Here is a 15,717-nt window from a genome sequence, read left to right as displayed (position 1 = left end):
CACCATTCATTACCAGATTCAGCTGAGGTCTAGAATGATTTGGGAATGATTTGTACCAAATACAATGCTCTTAGCTTTAGGACCAGTTTATTACTAGCCACCAATTATAAAACAGATTGCAACTCTTTGTTAAGGGTTTCAGTGACTTAATAAGCTGTGATTGCTGATGCGTATATGGTTGAATCATCAGCATACATGGACAAACATCGTTTAATGCCAGTGGCATGTCATTGGTAAAAATATAAAAAAAGAGTAGAGAGCCTAGAGAGCTGCCCTGCGGTACACCACACTTTACATGTTTGACAGAGAAGCTCCAATTAAATAAAATCCTTTGAATTCTATCAGATAGATGGCTCTGAATCCATGATATGGCAGAGGTTGAAAAGCCATAACACATAAGTTCTCTCAGCAACAGGTTATGGGCAATACTATCAAAGGTGCAGTACATGTTGAGTGCCCTTCTCTATAAGAATGCTGAAAGTCTGTTGTTAATTTGTTTATAGAGAAATAGCATTGTATTTGGTCAAACCATTTTTTCCAACAGTTTGCTAAGAGCTGGCAGCAAGCTGATAAGTCTGCTGTTAGAGCTAGTAAAGGCCGCTTTACGTGATCGATACATGGACGGTCACGAAATTTCGTCAGCCGTGATTGTCAAGCAAATAACTGCCGGTATCACTGTAACTGACCATTAATTAACAAACACATTTAGCATCTCCTGGCTTCCACACAGACTTTTTAAAATGGCTTGTAGGCTAATAAATCCATGTAATATAGCCTCCCCCTTCACAATAAATCAATTATTTATTTTAGACAGGTCTAAAGAAGCATGATATGAAGAAAATGTAGTGTATTACAGAAGAAAAGAAAAGCATGCTCAGAGTTGTCCTTATGTTAGGTCCTGATATGGCTATGCCAAATGGCTGTGGGCTATACTTCTTAATTTAGCAGATAAGATTTGCTTATAATTAAGTGGCATTATTTTATAGTATGAAGAATACAATTGAACAAAGCTGAATAAAATAAATATTTTCTCCAAAACGATTTGAGGGAATGTGCACATGCCTTTATTCTGTGTTGGGCGGTTAACAAAGAAATAGGTACTCCTATATGCATCATTTAGATTTATTAATGTAACTTTAGTTGTTCTACAAACATTGGGTTATATCTTTTGATTTTTAATACATTGTAAGGCTGCATGATGAGACTAATGATGATTTGAAAAACTCTCGAAAGGCATGAGCTCAGCTTTGTTTTTGCACAGGCTGTACACACGCCAATAGTCTCTCATTCACAATTTGACAAGCACTTGATAATGCCTCGAATTTCACAGTGGCATCACCTTTGTGGCCGTAATGCACCCTAAAAAAATCCATGCCGTTTGCAGTGCTGCGTTGTGCCCTTCTCCCTGAGTGTGCAACACAACCCGAAGCATCTCTCACTCACATGGCTCTCTGTCATATCCAGTTCCGAGGTACATATTGAAGATATTGAAAGAACTGTCCACATTTACTTTTCGTCAGCCAACAAGACGAGCCTAACGAACAGCAAAAGCACGAGCCTATATCAATCTACTATCTCCCATCATACAAAAGTCGACCTAATCTATTCTTTGCAAGAAATAAATATTCCATGAATCACTCAGTGTGTGTAAGTGAGTCTGTGTGTGTTGTGGGGTTGAAGCTACAAACCCATAGGCTTTGCTCTCTCATCCCTTCCAGGGTTTTGGAAGGGAGGGTGGACAACGAGCCTGTCATAGCGGATGTCAGTAAAGTCCCCACACTCTCTGGCAGCTTTCATGGCCAAGGTAAGTTCATTCCTCTTCTGGTGCACAGCTTCAGGATAGTCCTCAATGAGGAAGGTATACGTTCTTCTCAAGTTCTTGGCTCTTTCCAGAACAGCTACCTTGTCCATTTTTTAAATTTATTTTTAATTTCACCTTTATTTAACCAGGTAGACCAGTCGAGAACAAGTTCTCATTTACAACTGCGACCTGGCCAAGATAAAGCAAAGCAGTGTGACAAAAACCACAGAGTTACACAAGGGATAAATCAACTTACAGTCAATAACACAATAGAAAGGTCTATATACAGAGTGCGCAAATGTTGTAAGATTAGTGAGATAAGGCAATAAACCTCAAGAACTTGACCACTACGGGCCTGTCACCTGGGCCGGTGGTGGGTTTTCCAGTTCTGTGGGCCTGCTCCACCTCAAATCTTTTTGTGGTCCATCTTCAGTTTCTCCGAGATCATTTCCCTCACTTTTTCCTCAGACTCCATCCAGGTCTCATGTGGCAATTCTGTAAATTACGTCCACAACCATGTTGTTCCTGCAAACTGTTCTTCAGGTCCTGGACCTCTCTGGTCAGGTCATCCATTATTTTATTAGTTGAGTCCACTAGTATTTGGACAAAACACTACAAGCCATTTTCTTGTTGTTGAAACAACTGCATGTAGAATTGTTTTTTTGTTGTTGTCCGCTCACCTGTGACAAAGAGACACCACTGTCCTCAACAGTACTCCTGCCGGCTTTGGTCTTTGTCATGGTACCTAGCAACGTAGGTTACGCTGTTACTCCTCACAGTTCCAGACAGGGCAGGTCGCAGGGAAGACTGAAAACAACAAACAGCAGGGATCTAGACACCCTCAAGCCCGGGACAATCTGTGATCCCAGCCACGGGCTGAGTTCAAGCCCTCAAGAAAAGGGCTAGCTTGATAGGCAGCTAGCAAGCAGCTACGCCAAATAGCTGCTCAGAACCGGTCTTGGTCGGCAGGATCACTGGACAAAGAGTAGCAGACCCAGCAACTGATGCCAACTGCGCCCCGGGATCCACACTCAAAAGGTAACTAGATACTAAGAAACTTTTTAACACACTTACAAAACCCCAAACCGAGCTCACCCTCATTCCGCGTTTAACAGTCATATGTAAAATGCTCCTTTTACATTTCAGTGGCTAGTAGGATGACGATCGAAGAATGATACTGGATGGTCTCTACTTTCATTTGAAGGAAAACAAGGACTTCTCAGAATGTAAACAGGAAGGGAAAGGAAGTTTCTATAACAGTTGAATGTACCCAGAGTACACTGTAGCTCTCCAAACACACTCAGTAATGTCCTGTACTGTATATAACTGGTCTTGCATGGTTTACATCAACAGTTGGAAATAATAGCTCTGGTAATGTAATCACCTCTGCACGTTAACCTAAAGCCCAAAATAATACAGCATATCAAAAATACTATTTCTAGACTTTCACTCAAAGCCTGTTGTCCATGTGACTGACAATGTGGTGTGTATGTAGAGCAAGATCTATGATGAGGAGACACAAGTGGAAGTGCCTGCTTACTCAGCCCCAGACCCATATACAGATTTTGGCAAACCCATTAATGGGACACCACCTTAGCACCAAACTTGCGGAGCCACCCATAGTATACTGTGCATATATGGCTCTGCCCAGCCTAGCTCAGACTCATCCAACTGACCTCTAGCCTGTTAATGAGCTTCTTCTTGATGGCGTTCAGCCTAGCTCAGACTCATCCAACTGACCTCTAGCCTGTTAATGAGCTTCTTCTTGATGGCGTTCAGCCTAGCTCAGACTCATCCAACTGACCTCTAGCCTGTTAATGAGCTTCTTCTTGATGGCGTTCTGAGCTGCAGCGTTGGTGGCCACGCGCAACCCCTCAGCCGCCTCCCTCAGTCTCTGCTGCTGGTCCTCGTTCTCTGGGTATGCCGCTGCACCCTGTTACACACACACACACACACACACACACACACAAAGTAAGGCACCTCATCCATCATTAAACTGGAGCAGATGGAGATGCATCCAGGGAAAGTGCTAGAGTCCAACTGTAATCATGTCCGTTTGTAATGACAGCAGCTCTTCTTTGTCTATCTATCAACAACTTGTTGAGGAAACATCATGATTCCTTTTCATTTACCTCCTCCTCTGGCTCCAGCTCTCTTTACCTCTCTCTGTCTCTCCAGCTGTCTCTGATTGTACGTGACTGGGTTCAGTTCACACAAACCAATATCCCTAAGAGCCTCTGTGCGTCCTATTGTTGAGGGAATGAAGAGAATCTAGAGCCTAAGCCTCCATGCCATTTAGTTAATTAAGCAGCCAGGCGCTTCCCTCACCTACTGCTGAATGTAACCCTCTACAGTACATTACAGCAGCCATCTTATAGCTCACTAATACACACATACACACACTAAAAACACACCACCCACAGCCCCAAGGTGATGTTTATAGTAAGCCCAGACTAATGTGAAGAGACATTACAGTACTAATTCCTCAAGAGTAGAAGGGAATAATGTGATTGAGTCTTGAAATGCAAAACAGTTTTTTTCATAACAGTGTGTCATGTTAGCCAGCCCAGTACAGGCTATCATTGATACTATTCGCTGCTTCCTGTACGCCAGGTTAACTGTCACTTATGTGTGATCACAAATTGTCACTGAAGGGAAAACCAATCGTATTCTAATAATAAAAGGGATTGAAAATGAAACACAGAGTAGTGTCCGAAATTAAACTACGTGGCTAATGTCCAGATTCCTCAGCACACAGCTTTGAGAGAAAGCCAAACGAAGAGCTGCCATCTTCTGTGGAGTCTCCACTACTGACACAATCCTTCCTCCATGCCTCAGCAAAACCTTCCCTACCCTCAATCAATCAATTATACGATGCTTATATTAGCATCGTATAATATATATTTTTTGTTCATATCCCCCCCCCCCTCCGAGACCCTGGGTTACAACCAGGGATCAGCCAATGTTGACGGCAACCCTGGAGCAATTAGAGTTAAGTACATTGCTCAAGGGCAGATCGACAGATATTTCACCTTTTGGTTACCTGCCCACCGCTCTAACTGCTAAGCTGCCTGCAACTAGGGGTAGTGCTATAGTGTTGAATACAGTCCCCTTTCTGACAGTTACCAAGGAAACAGTGGCTGGGCAAATCCTTCATTGATAGTGATTAAGATAGCTGCTATAATGTGATTAATGTGGAATCAAAGCATCTAACCAGCTGTAAGATACGGCCCCATTTAGCATTCATGATGGCAGGGACATTAATACTTGTCTGTAAGGCTGAGGAGCAGATGAAGAATCAAATGGACTGCCTGAATAAAAGTAGACTTATTTAACTAGACAACCAGGAAGCACCCAAATAGCACTGTTGAAAAAGCTCAGGTTTGAATGAATGTAATCAAATGCAATTACAATCCCATTTGGATAACAATATCAAACATACATGAAATGCATGTCAATGTATATTGTAAATAAGAATTTCACTAGTTAAATAAAGATAATACACTGGCAAAGGTTGTCGTTGACCGACAGCTTAGCATAGTAAGCCATTATTACGTAATGTACCTTAGCAGCCTCCACCATCCTGGCTGTGGCGTCTGCCAGTAGTTTAGCTGCAGCAAGTAGCTTCTTAGAGTTGTCAACATCCACTTCCACCTCAGCATCTGACCGCATGGCATTCACCAGGTCAGAGGTGGCCTGGGCCAGGACCCTGGCCTGACGAACCATCTCTCCTGAGAGGGGAGAGAAAGAGGGGGATGGGTAGAAGTAGAGGGGGTGGAGATGTGTGTGCAAGTTACAAGACAAGGCTACTGTATGACTAAATCCTGCTAGTCCAAGGAGACGAGAGATGGGTAGTTATTCTCTCTATTAAAGAACACATGGCTTTAAACTGCAGTCATCTGGCAGCCAGCATTGAGAACTCGAGCCAATCCTCCCCTGGGAGAGAGAATGAGTCTATTTCCAATCCATTTCTATACTCAACTAACAGAGGCTTATGTCAGGTGTGACTTGAACCCACATATTTGCTGTTGGCTGAAAGCCAGCATTCTTCAACAGGTTGGGTACAGAACAGAATGAGGTTCTTTAGAGCAGCTGGCAGACACTTTCTATACACCAAGAGGCTTTAAATCTAAATATCAACAAACATTCATCAATTTAAACAATTAAATCAAGCTTTATTGGCATTTAATTTAATAGTTCTATTTAGCGACTTCATCACTACCACTACAAGGGAATCCCCTGCCTTCCGTCCTCTCCTCACCTGCGTCTCCCATGGAGCTGAAGATGCTCTCTGTTACGGTCATGATGGTGTCTGTGGCCTGGTCGTAGCGACCAATGGGCTCGCCGTGGGAGCCGTAGTGGCATACGTGCTCCAGCAGGTCCCCCAGGGCCTGACCAACAACACTGGCTGCAGAACTCACCTGCAGGATGTCTCTCAATTCAGTTTCAATTCAGGAAGTACACTGACAAACCCATTTCAATGTTCCTCAATGCTTCTATTAGAGAAAACTGTACTGAAATTGAGATGGAGTTGACCCCAACCTCCACTCACCTGCTTCAGCATCTCCCCATCGACTGTGGCAGACAGACAGGCCTGGACACAGCCCTCCACTGAGCGGTCCACCAGTTTCCCTGCCTCAATCAGCTGCTCCTGGCACACTGGGGAGCTGATGGTGGGACTCACCACCTGCAGGGAGAGATGGAGAAAGTGAGAGAGGGATATAGAGAGTTAGAGGAAGAGCGAGATCAGCTGCTCCTGGAACACCAGAGCACTGATGGTGACTCGTCACCACCTGGAGAGGAAGGGGTTGTGAGAGAAACCTGGAGAGGAATGTGTTGAAAGAGAAACCAAGGAAAAAATATGAAGTAAACAAATCATTTAATATGAAAAACACTTCCGTTGAACATCTACATGTATATTATTGAAGTTACTAACTTTACCTGGGGTTATTGAAGTTACTAACTTTACCTGGGGTTATTGAAGTTACTAACTTTACCTGGGGTTATTGAAGTTACTAACTTTACCTGGGGTTATTGAAGTTACTAACTTTACCTGGGGTTATTGAAGTTACTAACTTTACCTGGGGTTATTGAAGTTACTAACTTTACCTGGGGTTATTGAAGTTACTAACTTTACCTGGGGTTATTGAAGTTACTAACTTTACCTGGGGTTATTGAAGTTACTAACTTTACCTGGGGTTATTGAAGTTACTAACTTTACCTGGGGTTATTGAAGTTACTAACTTTACCTGGGGTTATTGAAGTTACTAACTTTACCTGGGGTTATTGAAGTTACTAACTTTACCTGGGGTTATTGAAGTTACTAACTTTACCTGGGGTTATTGAAGTTACTAACTTTACCTGGGGTTATTGAAGTTACTAACTTTACCTGGGGTTATTGAAGTTACTAACTTTACCTGGGGTTATTGAAGTTACTAACTTTACCTGGGGTTATTGAAGTTACTAACTTTACCTGGGGTTATTGAAGTGGAAGAATCATAGCTACTGTTGTTGAATTATCCACCGCAGCACTGCCACAAACCTTTCCCCCTCTCACATCATTCTCATCATGATGAAATGTCAGTGGGAGTGTGTGAAAGGTCTACAGTGTTGTACCTTGGCACAGGCCACCAGCTGGGAGGTGGAGAGGGCACACTGAGTGGCAGCAGCGATGACTCTGTTCTGTAGGACCGTGTCGTCTGCCACCTGGGCCACGTTCTTAGCCTTCAGCACCATCATGGCTGCCGCGTTGGCCACCGCCTTGGCCAGGATCATCAGCACCTCCTGAAATGGTCATCACCTTTATTCATGTCCATCCCTCTTAATAAATTCTAATAAGCAAAGGTTACGCTTGAAATTCGGATTGGGTGCAACTGCAGAATAATCCCTCTAAATGTGCTGAGTCTGAATCGCATGTGAAAGGTTGTAATGAGAAAGTGAAAATAAACAGACTCTTACCTGGAACCTCTCGTCTGACTCGTTCTCTCCTATCTGAAGCAGCAGGTCCCCACTGGCCTGGCCTATACTGCCTGCTGCACTCAGCACTGTCTGACGGGGCTGAGGGAACAGGAAGTCACAGTACAGCTATGGCACAAGGGTTAGCCCACGTGGGGTCTACGGTAGGTAGACCTAAATTACAGCTGGCTCAGCATCTACGCTTAGCCCCAGAAGGTCGACACACCAGACTAGCTTAGATGAGCTACTGTATTTCTGAATCCACATCAGGGTATTTTCATATTGTCAAGACAGAATCTCCCAAAAACATTATTATCCCAACTGGCCTTGAAGAGAACACTGTGAGCATGGTGAACTGGGCCTGTATGTGCAGGTCTATGTGTATTTTTTATTTTACCTTTATTTAACTAGGCAAGTCAGTTAAGAACAAATTCTTATTTTCAATGACAGCCTAGGAACAGTGGTATCTGCCTGTTCAGGGGCAGAACAAAACACACAGTAGCAAAGGAAGGGTGAATAGTTCAAATGGCCATATTTTGTTATGGTTCTGCCTGGCTGTCGGTCTCTGGCCATCTGTCTCTGTTCAGACATGAGGGCAGGAATACAATAGAGAGCCAACACATGACACACACACACTCCCTAAAAAAGGGAAATATTAATCAAATTAAGCCTTGTAACTGGGAGGAGCACCACCATATGAATACAGTAGGAGCTCAGTTGGTATTATTGAGGCCAGTGGTGCATTAGTGATAAGTACAGTATAAACACCTCCAATCAATCAGAGGTCAAACCTAACACACTCTACAGCCTTCTGTTACCTTCTCTTTACAGACAATACAACTGGGAAAGATCAACTGTGATGTTTGTTCTGTTACTAAAAGAGAATATAAAATGCATTACATCAGGGACAATGGAACTTAATGAGAGGTCCAAGTAAGTCTAGAACGTTGAATCATGTGTAGAAGCTAGCTCATGTGCTCTTCAGATACCACAGGTGTTGGGCTAAAGCATTGTTGGTATAAAACTCTGGCCATGGAAAGCCACAGTAGGCCAATCTGCAGACTTTTGTTTCAAGTGTGCTTGCTTTGCACTAAGCTGGAACAAAAGCCCGTAAACACTCTAGGCTCTCCTGGACCAGTGCTGAGGCATCTGCCTCCGCCAGCCCTGTCTCACCTCTCCGGAGGCAGGCTCCACAGCCTTGAGCAAGTCAGAGACGGCCCCAGCAAGGTTCCGAGCGGCACCCATAAGGTCATTGCTCCCGTCCGTGACGTCCTCTATAAGAGCAGCCAGTAGCTTCACACCCTTAGACATCTCAGTCAGGTTGGAGGAGATGGTGGTGATGGCACAGCCCACTGCAGTGTAGTCTGTGTCTGTCGGGTCACCTATAAGAGGGAGGGAGGAAGGAGGGGAGGGGACGAGAGAGAGAGCAGAGAGAGGCAGAGGGAATAGAGTATAGTAAGCAAAAGTGAAAGAGAGTGGGGATGGAAAGAGGCAGAGAGGATAGAGAAGGAGAATGAAAAAACGAGACAGAGATAGAGATAAAGAGAGCCAAGTTAACCATCTCAAGCCCTTCTGGCCTGTCCTCTGGGTACCTAACAGGGTGCAGTACAGTGAGCCAGTATGTGTCAAACATATACCCATGTTACACTCAGCCAGTCAATTCAGCATGTCACATTAGATCATTCTGTTTAGACATGAGACTGCTGGTGGGAATGACCAGACGTTTAGATAAAAGGGGAAAGGGTCAAGGACCGTATAAAGCATCTCAGAGCGCTGGTCCAGGATCAGGACCCCTGGTCCATGTCATCTTATTCACTAAACGATGGTCTAAAAGGCCAAACTGATCCTATATCAGCACTCTTCTCTGATTGCTGCTGGACAACAGAGCAGGGAAGTCCCCTTATATTGAAACAGATGGTTGAAGCACTGACTGTCCCTTGGCTGGGTTCAGCATGGCACCAAACCAATGATATGAAGAATACTGCCAGCTCGCATGGCCCACTAGTACACATTATAATGGATATCAGTTCACCATTACTGTAGATTTACATGTAATGAAAACCAGGTCGTTAACTTGAAAAATGTCAAGTGTGAATCATTTAAAACCACAAGACGTAAAAATGAAGAAAAACTTGTTGTAAAAATGGTTGTTTCCTGAGTCATCCCAAAGCCACGTACCAGCGGTGAGGTTGACCACAGAAGCTGTTCCTGCTGTGATGGCATCCACCTGGGAGTGGATCTCATGTTTGGACTCATCCACCTTGTTCTGGATCCACACCTTGGACGCCTGGAGGAGAGAGATGGTACTGGTTCATCAGAATTATCACATGAAGGTGGTACTTGGCAGCTAAAAGATGAATTGCAGAACATACAAGTAAATAAGAACAATGAAACATCAGAAAGTCAGGATGGGAGTTGAAGGATGAATGGTGATCTAGGAGCTGAAGCAGGGAGAATGGCATTGAGGGAAGAGCACTAGGGTGAGCATAGACGTAGTTACATTTATGTTATGTACATACATTAAACATGCCGTTAAGCATAAAAATCAAACGTCAGAAAATTTCAATATAAAATGTAAAGATTTGGATCAGAAGCTTTAAGTGCATTATAAGTTAATAGGACGTGAAATTAGCTGAGTGCTGTGTGTGCTTGTCTGTGTGTGACGGTCAGAATGCTGTTATATGTCCTCCTCACCATGTCCTGTCCCAGTGGAGACGTGTGTGTGTGTGTGTGTGTGTGTGTGTGTGTGTGTGTGTCCACACCATGTCCTGTCCCAGTGGAGACGTGTGTGTGTGTGTGTGTGTCCACACCATGTCCTGTCCCAGAGGAGGCAGGTTGTCCACCTCCCCCAGATCAGCCTGTGCCTGCTGTACTGCCTGCATACTGGTGTTGATGGTCCCCATCAGGGCCTGCTGGGCCGAGCTCTGGAGAGAATAAACACAGACATTATTAATATCTACTAAATATAGAGATATAGATGGAGAGAGAGAGAGATACATATTAAAAGAGGATGTGTGTGAGAGAGAGAGAGAGAAAGAAGAGGGGAAGAAAGTGTGTGTGTGTGTGAGAGAGAGAGAGAAAGGTGGAGAGAGAAACAGAAAGAAGAGCGGGAGAAAGTGTGTGTGTGTGTGTGTGTGTGTGTGTGTGTGTGTGTGTGTGTAACATTGCATTCCTGCTCTCACCAGTGGTGGCATGTGTCCTCGGTGCATCTGTCCCATGATGACCTGTTGCTGTGCAGAAGGCATGGTGCCCATGCTGAGAGACTCTGCTCCTATAGAGCCAGACCTGATCACCCCTGGTAGAGCCACAGAGCCATGCTCCACACGACCCACACGGTTAAACTGCTGCTGCAGGATCGTCGACCTGGAAACACGCAGATAAACAGACAAATTCTACATGAATTAACTATGGTCTGTGCATAATTTTTGAAAAAACGCATCTGTGATAATTAATATTCATCACATAATTATCGATAGCATTTCAGGTTTCACCTTTCCCATCCACAGGTGGTCCAACTATCGAAGGATGGTGGTGTCTGTTTGCCAGACTCTCTGTGTGTGTGTGTGTGTGTGTGTGTGTGTGTGTGTGTGTGTGTGTGTGTGTGTGTGTGTGTGGTGCTAACAGGAACCACGGCTGACATCAAACCTTCATTGTGTTCTTCCAGGAACAAGACTCTGTTATTCTTCAGACGAAGCCTTCCAGGTTTGGTTTCCTGTGAGTTTGCAGTATTAATGCCTGTGTCTTCCCTTAGGCCCTCTATGCTATCCTCCACACTGACTGGCCCAGATAAGGGAACAACACAAGGTATGTGTCTCAAATGGCACCCTATTCCCTAATTAGTGTGCTACTTTTGATCAGGGCACATAGGGCTCTGGCCAAATGTAATGCACTAAATAGTGAGCCATTTGGGACACTACCAAGGCCAATATTCCCTCAGTACAAGAACGGAAACATCAATTGAGACTAGACAGGAAAACAGCTTACGTAATTTAACGACAGCTCTATGTAGATAAAGGGACAAATACGCGTGTAATTAGGGAAGTCCAGATAAAAATGTTGTTTATCCGGATGGAGAGAACAGAGAAAAAGAGAAAATCCAACAAAGGAAGTTGATCCTAAGGGACAATACTATCCTCACTGAGGGGAAGTGTTCATGAGTACAGTCAGGTGTATTTATGAGATCTATACAATATAGCTGTAACATAAAATGGGATTGAGACCATGTTGGCTTCATTAGCCACTGAACGGACAAAAACAGGCGAGACTACCTGGATCTCTCCAATAATAAACCCTCTTTTACATTTTGAAATGTTTTCTGTTGCGTGCCCTAATGAACACAACCCTGGTCTGTAGGACACTACTATTGTGTGTTGCTGAGCATTATATAAAAGTTCACATACTTCTTAGGGGAGACGGATTCCTCCAGCATGGTGGATTCTTCATCTCCTTCTAAACCAAAACGGTCTTTACTTTGCTTCTACAGAGACAGAGAGAAAGAGAGAGAAATTCACAAAGTGACATTTGGTTCACAAAGGTGACAATGGCTATTCCATCTCTAAAAGGCAACACATATTGTGATTGGCAGGTAGGTTTAGGCATAACTATTTGGACATGCATGGGAGTATTGATGTTTTCTAGAAGCAGTGTCCCTCACTTTAACAAGTGGATAATCAAGCTGCGATGGGAAAGGGTTTCCTACACTCACCTTTTTGAGGATGATGTCGATGTATCCAGCGATGAGCTGAGAGATTTGTTCTCCCTCAGTGGTCTGGACTGAGTAGTAGCTCTCCTGGTACTCCCCAAAATCCTACAGCAGAGGTCCATACCAAATAAAGCATTTTATACCGGACTATTACAAAAGCCTACAACAGACAGAGGATGATACCAAATCCTATACATCCCTACCAGAGGCAAACACACACAGCTTAAACCAAATCCTATACATCCCTACCAGAGGCAAACACACACAGCTTCATACCAAATCCTATACATCCCTACCAGAGGCAAACACACACGGCTTAAACCAAATCCTATACATCCCTACCAGAGGCAAACACACACGGCTTTATACCAAATCCTACAACAGTCAAACACAGGCCAGCAACGCCAAATGCTGCATCTCACACTGGAATAACACACAGAGCTTCATGACAAATCTCCAGCTAATGGCAAACTGTATACGGCATCTCTTACTGGAATAACACAGTGGTTCATGACAAATGCTCCAGCTAATGGCAAACTGTATACGGCATCTCTTACTGGAATAACACACAGAGCTTCATGACAAATGCTCCAGCTAATGGCAAACTGTATACGGCATCTCTTACTGGAATAACATTCAAAGCACTGCAGTGGCTACGCTTGTCATTGTTTACATAGAGGATTAATGTGAACGTATGGAATGAGTTTACATAGAGGACTTGGCTCAGTGTGTGGGGATTAATGTGAACATATGGAATGAGTTTACATAGAGGACTTGGCTCAGTGTGTGGGGATTAATGTGAACGTATGGAATGAGTTTACATAGAGGACTTGGCTCAGTGTGTGGGGATTAATGTGAACGTATGGAATGAGTTTACATAGAGGACTTGGCTCAGTGTGTGGGGATTAATGTGAACGTATGGAATGAGTTTACATAGAGGACTTGGCTCAGTGTGTGGGGATTAATGTGAACGTATGGAATGAGTTTACATAGAGGACTTGGCTCAGTGTGTGGGGATTAATGTGAACGTATGGAATAAGTTATTTATAACAGACGCCAGACATTGTGCTGCTGGAGCCTAGACATCAAACTGCTAGCAGGCTGTAGCCACTGTCAGATTAAACCAATTACAGTTATTGTCATATAAAGGCACACTTCACATGGAAGAATCTGTGTAGGGAAAGAAGAAAATCACTTCGGACATTAAATATCAGGAGACATTCCATAGAATATCCTTCTATACTCCTTAGTCATATTTCTGGATCATCTTTTAGAATATGAAACTGATCTGACCCTGCCAACAGGGGTTTGAAAATGGATGAAAGGATCCCCACAAAGGAATACGCATGATTGGTTGAATAAAATTCTATGAATATATTTCAAAGCATTCACCAAAAGGTACAGCTTAACATCAACAGATTCTGTATCAAGGTACAGGGGCTGCATGCCAGATGGCACCCTATTCCCACCGGTCAAAAGTAGAGCACTTTAAAGGGAATATGGTGCAGAGGGAACATTTGGGACTCAGAGGGAACATTCCTGAACTGTACCAACACAGAGAGGATTCATTGAACAGAGTGTTGGTAAAGAAGGCATGTCTACAAAAAGACATCTTCTAGATGAGGCATTTCTTTAGTCACGGACTCTTAGTAAAGTCACAAAGGGCAGTCAGGCAAGACAAAGGGGGTTTGTTCAATAAATTAAGTTGAACAATTCAATGAGTGACGAGAAGAGTCTTCATAGTAATTGTTTATGAGAAGAGAAACATTCAGATGAACATTTCATGTACTGAGAGTCTATGTGTAATCTACCTAAGGAATACAGCACAAAGGACATACATGTTGGAGGGCAGATAATGGATTGGTGTTTGCGTATAAAATATACAAGAGTTCTGTGGACCCTGTCAGTCTTCTAGTGGACTATAGGAAGTGGAGGCGGCAGCACTGAGGAAGGGAGTCTTACCACACACACACATACACACACACACACGCTGGGGTTCTCACCAGGGTGAAGCTCTTGGGCGAGGCGGCCCATCTCTTCACAGTGGTGAGGGGCCACTCCTGCACCACGTCTTTGGTCTTCTCCTCCAACCTCATCACTGACTCTTTGGTTATCCCCAACAGCCTGGGGACCAGCTTATTCTTACTCTTCATCTTCTCCTATAAAACAGTGTGACCGAACAATGGGAAATATTAAGCAACAAAACCCCATTGGGGAACCATGGGAGAATAAGCAACAAAACCTTATTGGGGAACCATGGGAGAATAAGCAACAAAACCTTATTGGGGAACCATGGGAGAATAAGCAACAAAACCTTATTGGGGAACCATGGGAGAATAAGCAACAAAACCTTATTGGGGAACCATGGGAGAATAAGCAACAAAACCTTTTGGGGAACCATGGGAGAATAAGCAACAAAACCTTATTGGGGAACCATGGGAGAATAAGCAACAAAACCTTATTGGGGAACCATGGGAGAATAAGCAACAAAACCTTATTGGGGAACCATGGGAGAATAAGCAACAAAACCTTATTGGGGAACCATGGGAGAATAAGCAACAAAACCTTATTGGGGAACCATGGGAGAATAAGCAACAAAACCTTATTGGGGAACCATGGGAGAATAAGCAACAAAACCTTATTGGGGAACCATGGGAGAATAAGCAACAACTAACACTCAGAGAACAGTGGAAAATACACAACAAATTCATACTATTAATCAATCTTATAATACAAACAAACAGTCAATAGAAAACAATGGAAAATAAAACGCAATAAAGCTTCATTAGAGAACAGAGTGAAATAAGCATCCAAAACCTCATTAAACTTCATATTCACATGAACGGTTAAGATTGTCCTTAATATGTCTTATCCATCAAGAATCATGGACTGCCTTTCCACTCACTTTCCGAAAATAGAAATGGCATCCTTCTCCCTCTGTCTCATGTGGCTTTTCTGACTGATCAGAGGGAGAGAGGAGAGTTGATTGGGAGTGACTCAGGGACAGAGGTGAGGAGTGTTTAAGAGTTGCTCAACTGCCTTGCTGGTATCTATGGGCTCTGCAGGGGTGAGGGCCAGGGGAACTGGAGGGGTCAGGACCGGGGGGCTGGGGTTCACAGGAACTGGAGGGATGAGGGCCGGGGGACCAGGTGAACAGGAGGGGTGACGGGCAGGGGGGACCAGGGGAGCTGGAGGGGGTGAGGGCCAGGGGAGGCCCCTCCTATCTCCCTGTGGGGGCTGCAGTAAAAGGACAGACCCT

At 43.9% G+C, this 15,717-nt stretch overlaps 1 protein-coding gene across 1 annotated transcript in view; it reads right to left on the bottom strand.

The window, feature by feature from the left end:
- The window catches only part of LOC135551394 (talin-2), a 115,038-nt gene that overhangs the window by 42,448 nt on the left and 56,873 nt on the right, over positions 1 to 15,717 (bottom strand). The window contains exons 10-22 of the mRNA XM_064982616.1: positions 14,462 to 14,617; positions 12,462 to 12,563; positions 12,157 to 12,233; positions 10,939 to 11,119; positions 10,567 to 10,680; positions 9,935 to 10,043; positions 8,930 to 9,138; positions 7,760 to 7,858; positions 7,418 to 7,585; positions 6,354 to 6,488; positions 6,063 to 6,222; positions 5,366 to 5,532; positions 3,606 to 3,734 (exon numbers count right to left, since the gene is read on the bottom strand). Of these exons, the coding sequence (XP_064838688.1) occupies positions 3,606 to 3,734; positions 5,366 to 5,532; positions 6,063 to 6,222; positions 6,354 to 6,488; positions 7,418 to 7,585; positions 7,760 to 7,858; positions 8,930 to 9,138; positions 9,935 to 10,043; positions 10,567 to 10,680; positions 10,939 to 11,119; positions 12,157 to 12,233; positions 12,462 to 12,563; positions 14,462 to 14,617 (1,806 nt within the window). The remainder of the gene's footprint in view (positions 1 to 3,605; positions 3,735 to 5,365; positions 5,533 to 6,062; positions 6,223 to 6,353; positions 6,489 to 7,417; positions 7,586 to 7,759; positions 7,859 to 8,929; positions 9,139 to 9,934; positions 10,044 to 10,566; positions 10,681 to 10,938; positions 11,120 to 12,156; positions 12,234 to 12,461; positions 12,564 to 14,461; positions 14,618 to 15,717) is intronic.

The sequence above is a fragment of the Oncorhynchus masou genome, chromosome 1 (assembly GCF_036934945.1).
Source record: "Oncorhynchus masou masou isolate Uvic2021 chromosome 1, UVic_Omas_1.1, whole genome shotgun sequence".
Taxonomy (NCBI): domain Eukaryota; kingdom Metazoa; phylum Chordata; class Actinopteri; order Salmoniformes; family Salmonidae; genus Oncorhynchus; species Oncorhynchus masou.
The sequence above is the reverse complement of the archived record's forward strand: the minus strand, read 5'-3'. Positions and strand labels throughout refer to the sequence as shown.